Source organism: Electrophorus electricus, chromosome 5 (genome assembly GCF_013358815.1).
Source record: "Electrophorus electricus isolate fEleEle1 chromosome 5, fEleEle1.pri, whole genome shotgun sequence".
NCBI classification, from domain to species: domain Eukaryota; kingdom Metazoa; phylum Chordata; class Actinopteri; order Gymnotiformes; family Gymnotidae; genus Electrophorus; species Electrophorus electricus.
In genome coordinates, this window is record NC_049539.1 from 3,425,389 (window position 1) to 3,444,844 (window position 19,456).

The 19,456-nt window shown below is 47.2% G+C and overlaps 1 protein-coding gene across 1 annotated transcript in view; it reads right to left on the minus strand.

Moving 5' to 3' along the window:
• csmd3a (CUB and Sushi multiple domains 3a) overlaps positions 1-19,456 on the minus strand; it is a 143,788-nt gene that overhangs the window by 44,562 nt on the left and 79,770 nt on the right. The window contains exons 31-38 of the mRNA XM_035526376.1: positions 14,859-14,975; positions 6,711-6,824; positions 6,363-6,458; positions 5,967-6,170; positions 2,302-2,426; positions 1,800-1,896; positions 517-621; positions 216-334 (exon numbers count right to left, since the gene is read on the minus strand). Coding sequence (XP_035382269.1) covers positions 216-334; positions 517-621; positions 1,800-1,896; positions 2,302-2,426; positions 5,967-6,170; positions 6,363-6,458; positions 6,711-6,824; positions 14,859-14,975 — 977 coding nt within the window. The remainder of the gene's footprint in view (positions 1-215; positions 335-516; positions 622-1,799; positions 1,897-2,301; positions 2,427-5,966; positions 6,171-6,362; positions 6,459-6,710; positions 6,825-14,858; positions 14,976-19,456) is intronic.

Below are 19,456 nucleotides of genomic sequence, written 5' to 3' on the forward strand. Positions count from 1 at the left end.
GCGACAGCGAGAGGCAAATTGGGTCCCGCCGGTGTTTTATTTAACCTCATCATTCAGGCTGCTGATGCCCGGCCAGTTTTGCAGGCTACACGACAGGCCACACGTTACCAGGGCGCAGCCAATCAGGCCCCAGGAAAGAGCACCTGCTCCCTGGCGTCAGTGGCTGATGGAGATGAGCTAGCAGCAGCGTGTCAAGGGCCCTTGGCTCCACCCACCTTCAGAGTGTAACCTTGTTCACACTGGAAGGAAACCACGTCTCCGACGATGTAACGCTCTCCGACCCGGACACCGTTGCTGGGAGGCTGCGGCTCCGGGCAGGAGTCCAAACCTATTGCTTGAGACACAGAGAAGGTCTTTATTTGTCAGCAATTAACGCTCTGTAGCCTCGCGGCAAAGCGGGCCCTGCTCTAGTAAGGCACCGGCACTGGCCGTAAGGAGGGCTCTCTCCCCAGAGCAGAGACATGAGATGTGAGGGGAGCAGGAAGAACACAGTGGGCCACGGGCCCCGGCCTTTACCTGCATACTCCAGGTGGAATCCGGCGCCAGACACGCTCATGTCGGTCTGGAAGGTGAGGTACAGGTTGTTGGACGTGCTGTTCAGCAGAGGAGGAATGGTGGTCCCTGGGGGTCAAGTGGAAAAAACAGAACAAGCTGCATTAGTGGGATGCGGGTCAGGCTGACGCGCTTGGCGCAACCCTGGCGGAGTTTGGAGCAGGTGGGCAGTGAAAGGCTTGAGAGGCCGCCCCACCCACACGCCTGCCAGTGGGAAACGAAGCCCGACGGTTGCGGTCGCTGTCCTGCCACCAGTCCGTCCAGAGAGCCATGAGCCGTTCTGTCTGGCCAACGATGGATGACAGTGTACTGGTGAAGGTGCTAAAACCCTTGAGAACAAACAGCCTCAGAGGTCATCGTGGCGGTGGAGACAGCAGAGGGTTTGTGCTGGGTGGGAGGTTTAGGGGGAGGGGGTCACATATATCTTGAGATTGAGAAGCACCGCCTCGTGGCCCCCGTCCTGCCAAGGCAGCTGCCTTTAAATAATATTTGGGTGGCGGGACGTTCAGTCACCCCGTGCGGTGTGCCCTTACTCCATGTGCTCCTTTAATCCTTCATTTGCTGGCTGAGCAGATCAAACATCAGCCTGTCAGAAATGGTTAATGCTCCATCTGAGAGGGACGTCATCTGCTAAGGTCACCGCAAATATATTTTGTTCCATGTTTTTTTTTCTCCAGCGCGTGCACCTCATATCTGCACGTGTGTTTGTACGCGGCAGCAAATGATTTAAAATCCATCTTCCGGTTGGGGAGGCCTTCTTCGCGTCGCTCCGTGGTCAGAGGAGGGGTGGGTGTCAGGCGGATCACTTCCACTCTCAGGGCTCGCTCCCGTTTCGTCCCGGCTGCTTCCAAAGCCATCCGTGCGTGGCGCTGGTTTGATGGGCTCTGGGCGATAAACTCAGCCTCCGCAAGAAAGCGCAGCAGCATATGGCATAGGGGAGAAAGAAGTGGGGAAGGGGGAAAAATGGACCAAGACTGAATGCAGTTCATCTTTCCTTGGCAAGTGTCTGTGAAAAAGGAATTTTACCAAAGCTGGCTCGCGCAGAGGAACACGGCACCTGTGACACAGCTCAATATACGTAGGCTTGGCGAGGCGCGCCCTCCGGCCCTGCTGTGGGCACAAAATCAATCCGAGCTCCGCAGCTAGGGTGGGCGGCAGAGAAACTCCTTTGTTCGGAACGTTCCATCTTTCATCGTATCGGAACGTGACTTTTGTGTGGGGGAATGGAGGAGGCCGCAGGATCTTACCGGAATAGCTTCCGAGGCGCGGAGCGTTGCCGTCCACGCCGTCGTAGAAGTCCAGGGAGTCCCAGTTGTGCTCGGTGGAGAAAGTCACAACAGTGATCTAGACGCACAAGGGAGAACAATTCCACAACCTGAAGAAGCCGCGCGAACAGGGAAACACGGAGCGCTTTCAACAAGGCTGCTGGCTTGTTTGAGTGTGATGGAGTTTGGTGCTGAGAACTGCAGGACTTCCACGCAGGTCACCAACGTTCTATACACCTGGTATAGCCAAGTGCTTTTGGAAGCAGGTTATGGGTTACCTAGAGGGATACACGCCTCATACTGCAAACTGCAAAACCATAATAAATACAAAATTAATTATTCAGAAATCCAATAGTTCTGGAAAGAAGCTGTATGCACACTCCCTGTAGCTTTCATGCATCCAGAAACACATTTCTTTTTTTTTTTTCAGTAAGAACTCAAAAAAATAAAGACAGAAGAGAGGAATTCAAGGTTTGGATTTTACCTGAATTCCAGCCCCCTCTGGCACAAAGACCTTCCAAACGCAGTTCAGATGGTTGTCGTAGGGTTCAGGGTAACCTGGAGAGAGAATGGTCCCTCGTCGTGCGGTGAGGATACCTCCGCAAGGAACTGAGACACACACACGCGCACACACACACGCGCACACACAAACACACACCTGACATGTCAAAGATCAAGAGCAGAGAGCAGAGTCAAAACAAGAAAATCAGGGAGTGCAAAAACTATATCTGGGTATATCTGGGGATGGGGTGAGGGGTCAGGGGTGATGATACAGCAACCTTTAAAAATTGCTGCATAAGCAGGAAGAAAGATGTACATGTGTTGTAAGGTTCCAGAAAGATCTCTTTCTCAAAGACAACAACAACAAAAACCTGGAGTATAAAACAGTATTGATCGCCTCGAGGCAGCAATATTCTCCACACTAAATGGATCATTAGTCAAAACAGTCCGACACCTCCCGAAAGCAGCGGCGCTGCACGGCGAAGGTGTCGCATCAAAATCCTGTTAACTAGCCTTCCAGCTGTTCATACGTTACAGGGTGATGAGCTAAGCACTGAGCAGAGATACAGTCACACTAAATCTATTTTCTAAAGTATCAGACTACTTTGAAATTGAATCACACGAAACCTTAATTATTGATAACAGCATCCAACAGCACAATGGTGGGTTGTAGAATCCAACAGATGCCATACACGTCTTATCTACAGGGAAGAGAGAGGCTTTGCCTCTGATGCTTATTAGCGTTACGGAATTACGGAACTTTTATGTTTGTTTGTTTTTTAAATGAACTGGAAAACACTTTAGACTAGCACACACCACCAGGGTCAGGGGAGGTTTGTAGAGTCGGACGTACGCTACTGTGCTCATGCCCTGCGGAGCGCCGTCTAGAGCATCGCTGGAGGCAGAAGCCAGGCGCTTCCTGGAACCGACCTCGGATAAAAGTTCCAGAGGGAAGCCGTATGCACTCTTCTACACACCCATACACTCCCACACACACCCCACCCATACACTCCCATACACACCCGTACACTCCCGTACTCTCCCACACACTCCCACACACTCCCGCACACTCCCGTACACACCCGTACACTCCCGTACACTCCCGTACACACCCACTCTCCCACACACTCCCATATATTCCCACTCTCCCACACACTCCCACACACTCTCTCACACACAGAGCCAATCTTGGGCTCCATCTGTCTCTGTTGCTTCTGCCCTGCATCCAGCACCCTGGAGTCTGGTCATTTTCAGCTTCCTCAGCCTTGTTCTTGCACTTGTTTTGCTTCCTGCTTCAATTTCTTGCAGTTTTCCAACTGTATTCCAGCAGTATTGCAACTTTCAGAACTGAAACCATTCTGCATTCTTATTACACTAAATACCTATCGCATGGACCTTCTGCTCACGTTTATTCATGAGTAACTGCTGAAACATAACTTGGTGAGACTCTCATGTCACTGGAGATCAAGGTCATCAGGTTTTGGTGAAAACTGCATCTTGGCCTAAATCACACATGCATTATGTCATCAACATCTCAAAGCACATCATTTCATGTCTGGCAAAAAAAAATAAATAAATAAAATAAAAAAAAATTTGTCACTGAGCCAGCAGACATGTCCTTAAAACCTACTATATAATCCAGCACTAAGTTTTAACCCGACAGCCTGAACTCCGCTATTAACCAGAGCCTAACCGTGATAAGTGAGGCCAGCTAGGAAAAAGGGGGCAGGAATGGGAGTGCGGCTTTCTCCAGTCAAGAGCAAACACATCTGCTTCCGAATAACCGCATAACGTTTTAAATCCCATATAACCGTTACCCTGGCAAGATGCGCACAGCAATCTGTATCAAATTACTGTATTTTATGGCAAATTGCTCGTCTAGTGCAGCTACCAATTATGGTGCAGCTTGGCATAAATATTGACAAAAAGCACAATAAACAAACTGCAAATACTGTAATCATTAACATAATTGCGTACGTCGGCGAAGCAGCAAAGCACGGTGGGTAAGAGATTCTTTTCCTGCGGCTCCGGCTGAACATTTAGAGCATGCAGATGTGTGTGGGGGGTGTGCATGGCGTGAAAGAGAAGGGGGCGAGACCTCGGCTGAATGTCTGAGAGCACCGGGTGGGTCATTTTAACGAATCCAAACCGGTCGCTTTGACCCATCTCCCCCAGGTTGCCTGCCGGGTCGCCTGCCTTAGGCAGAGCTGGCTGTCGGAGATGGGGCTCTCGGGGCGCGTACTGTCGCAAGGACAGATTGGCCACAGCCGCGCGCTTCGCTTCGCCTGGCCCCCTACGGTCCTGGACACTGTATTGGGACCATAGAGGATGACTGCGTCCGACAGTTCGCCAGCACCGAGCATCCCATCGTTTTTCTCCCCCTTTTTTGTTTTTAACGATTTAAAAGAGCGCAGGGTGCATTTTGGCCCGGCGCAATTCCGAGCAAATGTACATACCACAGGTGCAGTGTGTGCGTACCCTGCCTGGCCAGCTGCAATCAGAGACATCTCCAGCCACTTTAACCTCACCATTAGCTACCAGCCCTCCCCCAGACTCATGAGCGAGCCCTTGGAACAGAGAACGGTCTCCTGCAGACAGCGCTGATCTCTGGGCTCAAACGCCGCTCCTGCAAACAGGTCAACACACCTGTTTGTGAACAGCGAACCCTAACCAACAATTACGCCTGCAAGAGATGACCCGATATGGATGTTAATAAAACCCGGCATGTCTAATTAGCCATCGTGTCTGATTAGCATGCCGGTAACGTAACAATGGCCGAGCTCGACGCTATTGTGCTCCCATGGTCTGGTCTGGCGCTACTGAGCACACTGATGCATTATATAACGCAGCTCCCTACACTTGTGAGAAGGCTACGATGCAGAAGGAAAAATACGTGGTTTGGTTTCCAATAGCAACCCCACCCGCACACACAGGGTTGGGGGGGGGCACGTAATAGTAAACATACCACTCTGGAGCCTGATGACTCAGTGAGGTTGTGCACTCTGGGGAGAATGGCATAAGACTGCAGGTGGTGTTGAAGGAGAGAGATGTCATGAACACTGTCCACACGCACGGGGACAGACAAAAACCCAACGCAGGATTATCTGCTCGATCTCAAGTCGGAATTTACAAATGAGCAAAGACTTGAGCATTATTTATAATCTAGATCTTAAACTGGATGGGAAAATCTGCGGAAATTAATATGAAATATAAAAAAAACCAAAAAACTGTATGCTTGAGCTTACAGTTTGTGCCAGGCACATTTTGGGTGGCTGGTGAGAACCGGAGCATCGCTCTGTGCTCCGGAGGACGTTCCCACGGGAGATGGGAGCATTTCTATCAAACTGCACTTCTATCTCTCCTGCATTGCTGGAGAGAGCAGCTTCGTCAGTCAGGATACTCCCCCCCCGCCCCCCAGATCCTCTGATATATATGTGACTAAAAATCACATTTCATGGGGTTCCCAGTACTTTGCAAACAGCCCTGTGATCATTAAATCATGAAATTGTGATTGATTATTTTTCCCTATTTATGTCATTTTTATAAAATCTCTCCTGCTCTCTCCTGCATTGTCTGCCTTCTCTCCCAAGTTGGACATCATCCCCGCCAGCAGGTGACGATGACGAGCATAAAGAATGCCATACGCACCGGTACATGTAGGCACGGTGCCGTTCCACTGGGCCAGGCTGTTGGGCACAGCCTCGCACCTGATGGCGCTGGTGCCGTGTAGGGTGTAGCCCGGGTTACACTCGAAGAGGACCACCGCACTGAGCCCAAAGTCGCTGCCCATTCGCTTCCCAAACCGCGGCTCCGGCACGGAGCTGCACTGGGATGCGCTTGTCCTAGGCACAGCTAGGAAAACAAACAAAAACAACAACAACAACAACAACAACAATACTACTATTACTACAACTAATACTACTAATACTAATAATAAAAATAATGTTTAAAAATATTCTCTGTTTAGCCAACCATTTGGAACACCTACATGCTCTATGAGGCAGAAAGAAAATTAAAAGAAAAACAGAATATTAAAAGATTTACCTTGATAGACAAAATGGAAACCTTTGGCAGTGTTTGGCCCCTCTGTTGTAAATTTGATGGTGATTTCATTGCCGGAGCTCAGGGGCAGTGGTTCTCCTTAGCAACCCACGAGAAGGGTAGAGCAGATGATGAGGTTGGCGAGAAAAGCAGCAAGGGTTGAAAACAAGTATAACACAGGAGACACCAATTATTATTACACTAGTAAGACAAGAAAAAGCACAGCGCGGGCGCCAGCCGGGACAGGGCAGGAGCCAGGGATGGAGAAGCCAGGCACCGTGGGGAGCCTGCTCAGCTCGGCCATGTCCTGCGCTGTCTGACCCCCCGTGTAGGTAACGCTGGGCTGCTTACCCGAGTGCCAGCCATAGATGGACGTCAGGAGGGGGGACTCTGAAGACGGCCCGTCATAGATGTCCACCACGTCGCTGGGGGTGGTTTGAAAGAAGAGAAACTGCCCGAAAAGCACTGAGAAAGAGAGACACGTAAGAGAAATGTAGAGACGAGACAACAGCGGACATGCTCAGCAGGGCTGGAGCCAGGGTCTTTGGAGATTGCCTTCTCCAGTAGTAACGCTTTTCTCCGAAAGTCTAACCACGCATCCGGAGGGCAGTAAGCAAACATGAGGCTGCCATATGACACACCTTGCCCCCAGTATTGTGCCACTGACCGAGCTCTGCTTCCTAGATATATACCGCTTATCAATTTTGTCCAAGGCAACATGACCAGTTCCAAGCCAGCCACTCCTCACAGCCCTAACAAGGACTTTCAGTCCTGGAAAAAAATCCAATAAATCCTCATTGTGAGCGTAAAAGGAACTGTGTGTGTGTGGGGGGGGGAGGGGGAGCAGGGCTCTGATTGGCCTGGAGCTGAGATGCACTGAGCGCCTCCAGGCAACCTGCACACCTTAGACCGGAGCTAAATAAAAGAGAGACGCCGCTGCACTCCAGGTGAGAAAAACAACAGCATATGTTTGTCATTTAATGTCATTTAATTTAGCAGGAAGCTTCTGCTTCCAGTCTAAATGCACGCGATAATTATATTTTTCCCTGCAGGCCTGACAGAGGGTCTCTGAAGCCAGGCCACATCTTAAGGTCCTGCTGAGGCCGTGTATGTGGTGTGTGGGTGTGTGTGTGTGTTTGTCAGTCAGCGGTGATGATTACTGACAGGACACGCTGTCAGGAGCTCGAGTATCCAAGCATAACCCAAGAAAATGACTACGTTCACAGTCATAGCAGAATAATAGAGCCATCAGTCTCGGGTCAAAACCATTCGGAAAAAGAACTAAATGCCCTACGTGGAAAGAAAAAAAAAAGACAAAACCAAAGAAAAGCAAAGAACACAAGCCTCCATTCTAATAGCATGGTAATGGGGCTGGTTTTCCGGGCCATACACTGTCCCCATGTTTCCTTTAATCTTGCCACGACATATGCTGCGCTCACCTGCCTGTCTGCTGTAATCAGCTTCATTGTCTGAGTGTGTAACAAACCCACGGGGGACATTCTTGCCCTCCAGTATTAACATGCATGCAGGGGATGACGAATCCTCCCCCAGCAAGGTGCTGAAGACGTTAGTGTAGAGATTAAAAATGAAGCCATTTTGTCTGTAAGTCAGCATTAGGGATTCCAGGCTTGAGTGGAGCTGACACACAATGCCCTTGTTCGCTACGAGACCAGAGAGGAGGTGCCATCTGACTGTCAACGCGGCAACGCCGTCGCCTAGGAGGGTTCCGGCTTGCGCAGTGCGGCGGTAGCTCGGTGCATGATCGTTAGCGACGCCGTTAGCATTCAGGAGCACGGCCGCTAAATGCTAAGCGCAATGCGGGTCTTGCAGCCCCATCAGCTCCCGCGTGCTCTCCCAGAGGGCCCGGCGTATTTTTGACGGCTTTCGCAGGGCCAGCTTATCAAAGCCGGCCTCCCCGTCCCGCCCAATGTGGCAGTAACACGCCCATGGGGCAGAGGTCTGAACGGCTCTGTCCGCCTTAAACACGCCGCCGTTGCGTGACAGCGGCATCGGCCCTCGGTGGGGCAAGCCCCGCCCCCTTAGTCAAAGATATGATGGGGAATCATGAACACGTGGGCAGAGTTAACCGGGAGGTCGGAAAATGATACCCGTGACCACCTCTTCTCATCTCCAGCGACGAGCGCAGGGGCGTGCCCATGTTCGCACTGTAGCCGGAGAGAGCAAATCGCGGAGGGTTCGTGACTCCGCACGTGCACTGCTTCAGCGAGACTGAGTAGCATAAGTGTTCACGTTCATCTTACTTCCTGGCTAACCTCCGGGACCGAGAAGGAAGAATGAACCCAGCTGTAAGACCCTGTAAGACTTCCCTGGCACCTGCAGTGTCCGTGAAAAATTAGCCCAGCGTCAGGTCAGGAGAACTGGCACGCAGAGCCGAGAGAAAGGGCAGACAAAGCGGGCTTAAACATCTGCGATTGGTCCGGGCCGGCCTGCCTGCCACATAATTAGAGGTTTTAAAAATGGCGCGGAGGACTCTCGGTGGCCAGTGGAGGTGTGAGGCAAACCCAGTGGGCCTTGTGTCCAGCCAGAGCTCCTCGCTGAGACGGTTATGGTCAAGCAGCTCTGCTCCAGGCCAGGGAACACAGGGCACCCCGCGGCCAGCCTCCCTCACTCCCACGTCCTCCAGGCAAAACTGGGCCTCGGTTCTTTGACATGCCGCAACAAGAACATGACAACGGTGTAATGTAAAGCGGCAAAGCCTCCTGGAGTGGGGGGTCGGGGGCGTGGGAGGTCCGCGAACGACTCGCCGGCAGCCGGCAGCGGTGACTCGCGTCTCCGGAGCGCGTCACGATAATCTGCGCCAACACCGACAGGCTCGCCGGAGGGGATATTCGCTAGCCCCGAGGTCTTTCAGTCCAGACACAAACAGGAGGAAAAACAGCAGGGACAAGGAAGGAGACAGTTTAGAAAAAAATGTTTACATGAATAAGGCTGCAGAGAACTGAAACAGCATCATCTCTTAAATACCAGGAATGTCCCGGTCAACTCTGCGTCCACCCAGCCGACTGCAGGATCTTAGTATGCACCACAAACAGCTGGAGAAGCCGTCCTCAGCCAGAGACTCTGAACTTCATATTAATTACAGCCACCTGCGCTTTGGTTTGGGAGGCGGGGAGTTAGAGGTCAGGGGTGGATTACAAGGGGGTCGACCTGAGCTGATCTTCTTTTAGAATGTTTTACACTTGGGGAGAGAGAAAAGAAAGGGGGAGGAAAAGAGACAGAAAGAAAAAGAGACGGGCGAAGGACAGAGAGGAGTGAGTGTATCTGGCTCCGGAGGAGGTCTGCCAGGTCTGGCAGGTGGCAAACATGTGCTCTGACCATCAGAGCAAAGACCCAGCTGAAAGGTACAGCAGCAGTCACACACACACACAGAGAGAGAGAGAGAGAGAGAGAGAGAGAGAGAGAGAGACACACACACAAAGAGTGAGAGACACAGAGAGCAAGAGAACAGCGAAGCAGCCTGATGCATGTGGGAGTCTGCAGATGGATACCCAGGCTGCCACAGGGCTGACAGCACCTGCTCATACCACGCCACCTCGCCACCTCCGACAGCTCCGACAGCACCCCCACCCCCGCCGCTCTGGATTTTCCTGGTCACACTTCTCGGAATGCTGGAGGAGGAGCAGGATGTGCTCCCGCCAAGCTCGAGGGCGCGGACTTAGCGCCGGCGCGTTGACGCGAGGCAGGTGGCAATTAGCTAGTAGCCAGGCTGGCTGACGCTGGCATTCCCGCAGCACGCCGAACAAAGCCCCCCCCGAGTATCCCAGGAGCAGAAGTAGCTCACCAGCGCAAGTTTCCACACCGATTGCAAGCGCGACGGCGGCATTCTGGTTTTAACAGGCGGATGTATTTCAGGCCACAGTGTGCACTTGCAGAACTCACACTGAACTTTCCTGTACACACTGATGCTAACGAGGAGATAACGAGGAGCATTCGCATGTCTGTGCAGCTCTGACGTGACGCGAGAGGTTGACCGCTAGGAGTGACGCGCACCCCCCCCCCCCAACACAGGACTCCTTCTTAGTGACAGAATAATTAAACCTCAAAAGACACACAAGAGGCCCGAGCATTACTCGGACTTCTCTCTTCTAAAATCTTTGGTTTTTTGTGTGTGCATTGATATGAGATGATTTCTAAATATGTTTTTCGCTGTGAGCAGAAAGCCCTTGGGAAGTGCGCAGGGCTTTCGTTGAAGATGGTACGTACTGCAAACCCCAGGGAACCGAGCTTTATTATCGACTTCTGTTAAAAGCACAAGGTTTTCACAGAAAGCGAGAGAAAGGGCATGGGTGAGGAGGAGGAGGAGGAAGGCTGAACAGGCTGAAAAGAAGTGAGAGAAGGAAGAAGGATTAAAACAGTAGAGACAGAGAGAGAGTGAGAGACAGAGTGAGACAGAGACAGAGTGAGACAGAGACAGAGTGAGGGACAGAGACAGAGTGAGACAGAGACAGAGTGAGGGACAGAGACAGAGTGAGACAGAGACAGAGTGAGAGAGACAGAGTGAGGGACAGAGACAGAGTGAGGGACAGAGACAGAGTGAGGGACAGAGACAGAGTGAGACAGAGACAGAGTGAGGGACAGAGACAGAGTGAGAGACAGAGTGAGACAAAGACAGAGTGAGAGACAGAGTGAGACAGAGACAGAGTGAGACAGAGACAGAGTGAGACAGAGACAGAGTGAGGGACAGAGACAGAGTGAGGGATGGCAAACAAGGTCTCTTGTTTGGAGGCCACGTCCAGCATCTGGCCTTAGTGTAAACAGACAGCGTGGCCTAACCCTTAAGACCCCACTATTTCCAAGCTAAACGCTCCTTAATATTTAAGAATGCCTTTTCACAGCTGGCTGCCACAATTTTGCTGAGATGCACAAAGTCAAGTGAAAGGGACAGACCCTCAGAACAACCTCATACCTACAACCTCACACAATAGTCTTATAGAACAACCTCATACAACAACCTCACACAGCAGTCTTATAGAACAGCGTCAAACAACAACCTCACAGAACAGACCCTCAGAACAACCTCATACAACAACATCACAGTCTCATAGAACAACCTCATACAACAACCTCACAGAACAGACCCTCAGAACAACCTCATACAACAACATCACAGTCTCATAGAACAACCTCATACAACAACCTCACAGAACAGACCCTCAGAACAACCTCATACAACAAGCTCACACAACAGTCTTATAGAACAGCATCAAATAGCAACCTCACACAGTCTTATAGAACAACCTCACAGAACAGCCTTACAGAACATCAACCTCACACAACAGCATCACATAACAACCTCATCACATTTACATAAACAGAAATGTATTATACGTTTAAAAAAAAAAGCCACTAGCATGACATAAAAGGTGTACTGTTGAACCCTGGGACCTGTCCCTAACAAAAGGGGACTGTGATCAGAGTACGCAAAGACAAACTCAAGGCAAGTGCTGCCCACAGACTTGGTGATAGGTAGGAAGAACAGCCCTGGGGAAAAGATATCCAAGGATGTTCTGAAACAGCCTGATCAAATCTGGAGTTGTTTGTGTCCTTCGGTCAACAGGCACTTAGCATCAGGCTGGGGACTCTCTGCTGTTCTGAGTATGATCAGGCCTTTTGCTGGGGCCTTAGATACATGGTTCACAGCGATCAAATGCACAGAACAGGAAAAATGAAGGTTCAAAGGTTAGTTTGCTCAGTGGGTCAAAGCTCGTCAAGTTCCTTAGCTGTTGTGTGTTCATGGGGAATTCCAAACCTTTTTTAAGCAAGGCTGTAAAAGTGCAGGTTAGATTACAGAAGCCTGAGTTCTATTTTACCTAAGTTCTTTATTAACTGAGTTCTATATTACTACATTCTATATTTCCTGAGTACTATATTACCAGATTTCTATATTAACTGAATTCTATATTACCAGAGTTCTCTATTACCTAAGTTCTATATTACCAGAGTTCTATTTTACCTAAGTACAATATTACCAGAGTTCTATTTTACCTGAGTTCTATATTACCAGATTTCTATATTACCAGAGTGCTATTGTACCTGAGTTCTATATTACCAAAGTTCTATAGTACCTGACTTCTATATTACCAGAGTTTTATTTTACCTGAGTTCTGTAATACCAGAGTTCTATATTACCCGGGTTCTATTTTACCTGAGTTCTATTTTACCTGAGTTCTATATTACCAAAGTTCTATATTACCAAAGTTCTATATTACTAAAGTTCCATATTACCTGAGTTCCATATTACCTGAGTTCCATATTACCTGAGTTCCATATTACGAGTCATATATTACCTGAGTTCTAAATTAACTGAGTTCTATATTACTAGAGTTGTCTATTACCAATGTTCTATATTACCTGAGTACTATATTACCTGAGTACTATATTACCTGAGTACTATATTACCTGAGTACTATATTACCTGACTTATATATTACCAGATTTCTATATTACCTGAGTTCTATTTCACGAGTTCTATATTACCTGAGTGCTATATTAGCAGAGTTCTATTTTACAAGAGTTCTATTTTACTTGAGTTCTATATTACTAGAGTTCTAGATTACCTGAGTTCTATATTACCAGATTTCTATTTTACCAGATTTCTATTTTACCAGATTTCTATTTTACCAGATTTCTATATTAACTGAGTTCTATATTACCTGAGTTCTATATTACCAGATCTCTATATGACCAGACTGCTATTTTACCTGAGTTCTATATTACCCGAGTACTATATTAAATAAGTACTATATTACCAGATTTCTATATTTCCTGAGTTCTATATGACCAGATTTCTATATGACCAGAGTTCTATTTTACCTGAGTTCTATTTTACCTGAGTTCTATTTTACCTGAGTTCTATATTACCTGAGTTCTATTTTACCTGAGTTCTATTTTACCTGAGTTCTATTTTACCTGAGTTCTATATTACCAGAATTCTTTATTACCAAAGTTCTATATTACCTGAATACTATATTACCCGAGTTAGCTATATTATATTCTATATTAGCTGAGTTCCATATTACCTGAGTACTATATTACCTGAGTACTATATTACCTGAGTACTATATTACCTGACTTATATATTACCAGATTTCTATATTACCTGAGTTCTATTTCACGTGAGATCTATATTACCTGAGTGCTATATTAGCAGAGTTCTATATTACAAGAGTTCTACCTGAGTTCTATATTACTAAAGTTCTATATTAACTGAGTTCTATATTAACTGAGTTCTATATTAACTGAATTCTATTTCACGTGAGTTCTATATTACCTGAGTGCTATATTAGCAGAGTTCTATATTACAAGAGTTCTACCTGAGTTCTATATTACTAAAGTTCTATATTAACTGAGTTCTATATTAACTGAGTTCTATATTAACTGAGTTCTATATTACCTGAGTTCTATTTCACATGAGTTCTATATTACCTGAGTGCTATATTAGCAGAGTTCTATATTACAAGAGTTCTACCTGAGTTCTATATTACTAAAGTTCTATATTAACTGAGTTCTATATTAACTGAGTTCTATATTAACTGAGTTCTATATTACCTGCCACCCACATATCAATTGCAGGTAATGTAGGACTCAGGTTAGGCACTAGATACCAGAAGGTGTCTGTAATCTAATGCAGCAATCAGAGCAAACCCCGCCTACTCCTGGCCATTCCAACCAAACAGAGGAAACCCCACCCACTCCTCGCCATTATACCTGCCCACTAAATCCCATATGCTCCTGCTCAATATTCTTGTCCATTTCCAGCCATTACAGACAATTCTGACTGTCAATTCTTAGATACAATAAGAACATAATGTGAAAAATGCTTGCAATTTCTGGCTTGGGGTGCATGGGAAATTTAAGCACAATGTACAAACGCACAGGATACAAATCTCAGTGCACAGCGTACAACATACATGCATATGAGATGCTGTGTTGTGGGAGTCAGAAGAGTTGAGCTGACTTAAAACACTGAGCAGGTAGCTGCTTTACCTCCGTAAAGAAGGAAAGGACTGATCTGTCGTCCCCTGTATGGATGGGGAATTGCCAGAGTGCAAGTATACCCAAAGTCTACAGCAGAGCTGGACCTTGCTGACGCTACAGAAAAGCATGGATCAGATACAGACTAGTGACTTCTGAAGAACGCACTGAACTTAAAAGAATGGTTCCATTGTTGATTCGGTGCATTTATGCATGCACACACACACACACACACACACACACACACACACACACACACACAGATAAACAAACAAATAAAGGAACTAGTGCAAAACTTAAATGGCTTGCAATTTTTCAGTTTTCTGTTTTTATTCTCTGTTTCTATTTTGTCTCCACTAAGCTTCATATAGCAGTAAATGTGAGTTCTTCAGAGTGTGAAATAGAATGTAATCTCCTATCCACATGATCTGCTCATGTGACTGATGGTGACGCCTTCTCTGAGGTCATTATGAGTGCACTGCCATGTTTCCTCCTGCCTCTTACCGAACTCCCCTGGCACGGCTATCTCGTAGACGCAGACACGGCCTTGGGTGTAGTTGTGGGGGTAGTTGGGTGACAGCACGGTACCCTCGGAGGTCGCCGACCTGCTCCCGCACGGCGCTGCCATGGTGACCGGGCGTCGTCCATCGTAACGGCGGGGCAAGGCAGGTGTGGCGGCGTGGGAAGGAGGAAAGAAAAAAAAAAAAAACTCGTCAGAGCACACGGCGGGGCACTCCTCAACCGGCACGGACTTGGAAATGTCTGTTCCGGACGCGAGGCAGGAGGGGCCGGTTCACGCTGTGTTTTACAAAGGCAACGTGAAAGGGGAAATAAATGAGGACAGGCCTCTTTATGACACATCCTAAAACGCCAACACGGCCATCAGTCATCCACGCCACATGAACCAGATGCCCCGCTCCGGCCTTGCTCCGGAGACAACCTGAATTACAGCAGGGGCCGTCAATGGCGACTGTCTGTACACCAGCGGGACGGATTTAAGGACATGACGGTGTCCTTTCATCAGTCGATGTACACCAACAATAAAGAAGAACTAATACACTCCACAAACATTGTGACATATTTTTTTGTTCAGTATTTCTTCAGTCGCCGAGTAATGTAGTTTAATAAAAGACAGGAATCAACACTGAAAACGGAAAGTGTAACACAGCAGTGGGAGAAACTTTATAAGGCCCGTGTCGAAATGGGACTGGAAAAAGGTTTCATAAAACCTAACTTGACAATCTTTCCTTTGAGTGACATTTACAGTTGTAGGCTGGCAGAAACCAGCAAATAGCTGTAGCAGTAACCCAGTCCAATATGACTGTATTCCAGTTTACAGCTGCGTGTGGTTATCTAGCAGGGTTAGCACAGATGTCAGGCACTGGATGGTTCAATCCAGATCGGTACTCCTTACCTTACAAACGGCACAGAGTACACTGGCTAATTAACAGTAACAAGAGTATTATAGATTATAAATTTGGCTGCATTCATTCTTAATCAGGCCTCTGCTGTCAAAGGTGTATTGCCCTGTCCTGGAGGGTACAGCACGTGCCAACTGCAGGGGGCCGTGAGACACGTGGCTACTCCTTCGTAACCGGTGGTAACCGCTGCTGTAAATCCTTCATGTGCACAGCTTTCATTTGGATGATCTTGTATTTATATGCCTTCTGCGTATAGACACCTCTTGCTGAGGCAGGAAACAAGACACATCTTTACTGCACACAAAGGTCTGCTTCCACAGTCTGTTCTCAGGCAATGCGTCTGTGCTCCGCTATGCATGTAAGACAGGTTGCTTTGCTAATTGGCCCAATGAAAACACTTCTGTTTTCTGCAGGCTTTTAGTTCAGTCGCACCTAATCTGGCTGTTCAACAAGTTCAGGTACATCTGAGCTTTAAATAAACAAGCTACAAAGGGAAGCGCGTCCGCTGGAAACGCTGACGTGCATAATTCAACAAGGGGTTAGCTCGTTTTCTGATCACAGCCAATTAAGCGGTGAGCTCTTCTCCTGACTTTGTGCCGGGAGGCGGAGGTTTTTGTGGCAAGCTACAGGCAAGATATGGCTCGTTATAATTCGTTTAATCTGCCATTCTAATGTCTGGCTCGAGGTGTCTCCAAGCAGTCGGGGGTCGTAGTGCAGCCTGGAGATGTCGAGACCCACGGCTTTGCAGGGTTTCTATATTCTCCGTGCATGGAAAAAGTCGTTTAAACTCTAAATCGGTGTGTGTATGAGCGGTAGCATTATACAAAACATGCAGGCCCTGAGGTGTGTGACTAGACAAGCCCACCAAAAACTATGATATACTCACGCTATTCAGCCACTTCCCAATCACAGTCGCGTTACTCCTGCTTTGGTCTGCACTGTACAGTACAATATACTGTAATTCTGCATAAAAATACTTAACCATGTGGAAAAATATTAAATATTACCTGAGTACTATATTACCTGACTTATATATTACCAGATTTCTATATTACCTGAGTTCTATTTCACATGAGTTCTATATTACCTGAGTGCTATATTAGCAGAGTTCTATATTACAAGAGTTCTACCTGAGTTCTATATTACTAAAGTTCTATATTACCTGAGTGTGTGACTAGACAAGCCCACCAAGAACTATGATATTCTCACGCTATTCAGCCACTTCCCAATCACAGTCGCGTTACTCCTGCTTTGGTCTGCACTGTACAGTACAATATACTGTAATTCTGCATAAAAATACTTAGCCATGTGGAAAAATCCCATAACATATGGTATTCTGTAATACAGAGCTGGCGTTTATGGTCGCTGATAAACAGATGAACATTTAACGCACGCTGCACAGATAAATGCACAGCTAAATGTTTAGAAGAGCCATCTGGGCCTAAAGAGAAGGCAGACGCAGGGCAGGACAGCAGCTGTTGTTTGGGTGCAAGAAGAAACTAAGATAAAGTGGACATAGGCTGGCCGAAAGTTGGACACCTCCCACAGAGAGGGATGAGGAGGAGCAGGGGGAGGAAGTTTGTCTCCATAAACAACAACAACAACGGCAGCAGCAGAAGCAGTAATAATTCAGTGGCTCTGCTTATCACGGTTGGTCCCTCCTCGTTTCCATATTCCATGTTACCCCCTGTCTTGTGTGTTGTTTTGGTTCCATTCCGGAGTTTCGTTTTCTCCAGCCCTCGTTTGGTTTTCCACAGCTGTTCCTTGTTTCTAGTCTTTTTAAGGTATTGTATTTAAACCCTGACTTCTGTCCTGTGGCTTGTCACTGTATGTATGCACCTTTGCGTATTTCCTCCATGCCTTGGTGCGTATCGAAGCCTCCGTGTCCAGTAGTCTGTATGCTTGTCCTAACCTTCCTGTTCCTACGCCTCTGAGTTCTTCAGAGTCTCTGTTATATTCTGCTTCCCCTGTTTGCCTTTGTGTGTTTTTCTTTGTTTATCATGCATTCTCGTGCTCTCCGGATTGGCTTTATGACTCTGGACTACTCTGATGACTACAACTCTGGATTTGCCCCTAATAAATCTCGCTCTTCTCCGCACATGCGTCCGCCTCCTTACTGCTCACTGTTACACTGTTGAATTTGAATGTATAAGTATTTAATTGTACATTTTTTGAACTCCAGCAGCACAGTGAATGAAATGAAAGATTTGATCTGTGGTGGTCTGTGGTGTTTAAGGGTAGTGCCTGTCAGCTTTTCTTTAACTATGTGTCATGAACAGATATACCAGACTACAGCGTAGATATGTCAGACTAACACAAAGGTATGATGTTCATATGTCAGATTCCAATAAAGACATAATGTAGATATGTCAGACGACCACAAAGAAAAGAATACTTCAGCGAACCTTTCGGAGGATCGGAAACAAGATACGGAACAAAACAGGTTACACTTTGGTAAAAGATATTACGTTGTACAGGAGTGATGGAAAGAGCAACATAGAAGCGATGAGCAGGTGGTGCACACGGGCCAAAACACCACACCTGATCTGTGAAACATGGTGGCGTGACCGTTACATGGCTGCCAGCAGGACTGGCTCACTTGTTGCCATGGCTACTGACAGCAGCAGCAGGAGGAATTCCGAAGTGCATGGAGGCATGTTCACTGCTTAGGTCCAATCACAAGTCTCGAAACCCAAGAAAACGGCGCTTTGTCTCGACAGACTGACAGGACGACAGACTGAAATGGACTACAGAAGCAGCTCAGGACTTCTTGGCACGTTCTCAGGATGTCTTCACGGCCAAAAAGCGGCATGATCTTGACCTTCATAGACGATCGCCTGAGCTGGAGCAACTGCATAAAGGACATTTTCGCAGGGTTTATCCAATACAGACATCCACTCCCTTAAATGTAAGCTGACAGACTGCACCTTTAACCTCACATCCATTTCATTTCAACTCCACTGTGCTGGAGTACTGAATAACAACTGCAACTACAACTGTACTTTAATATGGCTCTGCAAGACCCAGGAAACTGCGTGCATTATTAAAAATATTTGCATGTTATCAAACTTAAGTGTTATATTAAACATTTGGCAGTTTGAATGTAAAAAAAAATAAAAAATAGAAATGAGGCAAAACACTACTCAAAAACCGGCAGAATTCACAAGCTTATCCGAGAATCGTTTGGACATGGTTGTTATATTTTAATGTGCGTAGTTGATTGACATCGCCCTGTACTCTTAGACTGCTATGACACCCCAGCAGAACTACAAACTACGGCGTAGCATGCAGGGAGAATCGAGACTGTATTACTCTGAATGCACGAACTGACACTGAGGTTGAGAATGATTATAGTAGGCTCTGCTTACTAAGCTAGCGTGTGCTGGCTAGTTTGCTTTGACTTGCAAGGCCGCTCGGCTTTACGGAGACTCCAAGTGCAAGAGGCGAGTGGCGTCGGCCTTGCGATTGCACAGGGCAAAGCTTACGCTAGCTTTAATCGCGATCAGGAACACGCAACTTACATTGGAAACTCATCAAGTATTTTTAGTTTGTACATCCACATTATGTGCCAAGACCAACATGAATTCGTTAGAAAGCAATCATGGATTTGGGTTGCCTGAATGTTTAAATGTAATATAAATATGAATTCCCGAAAAACATTTGACTTTTTTTCAGTAGTTA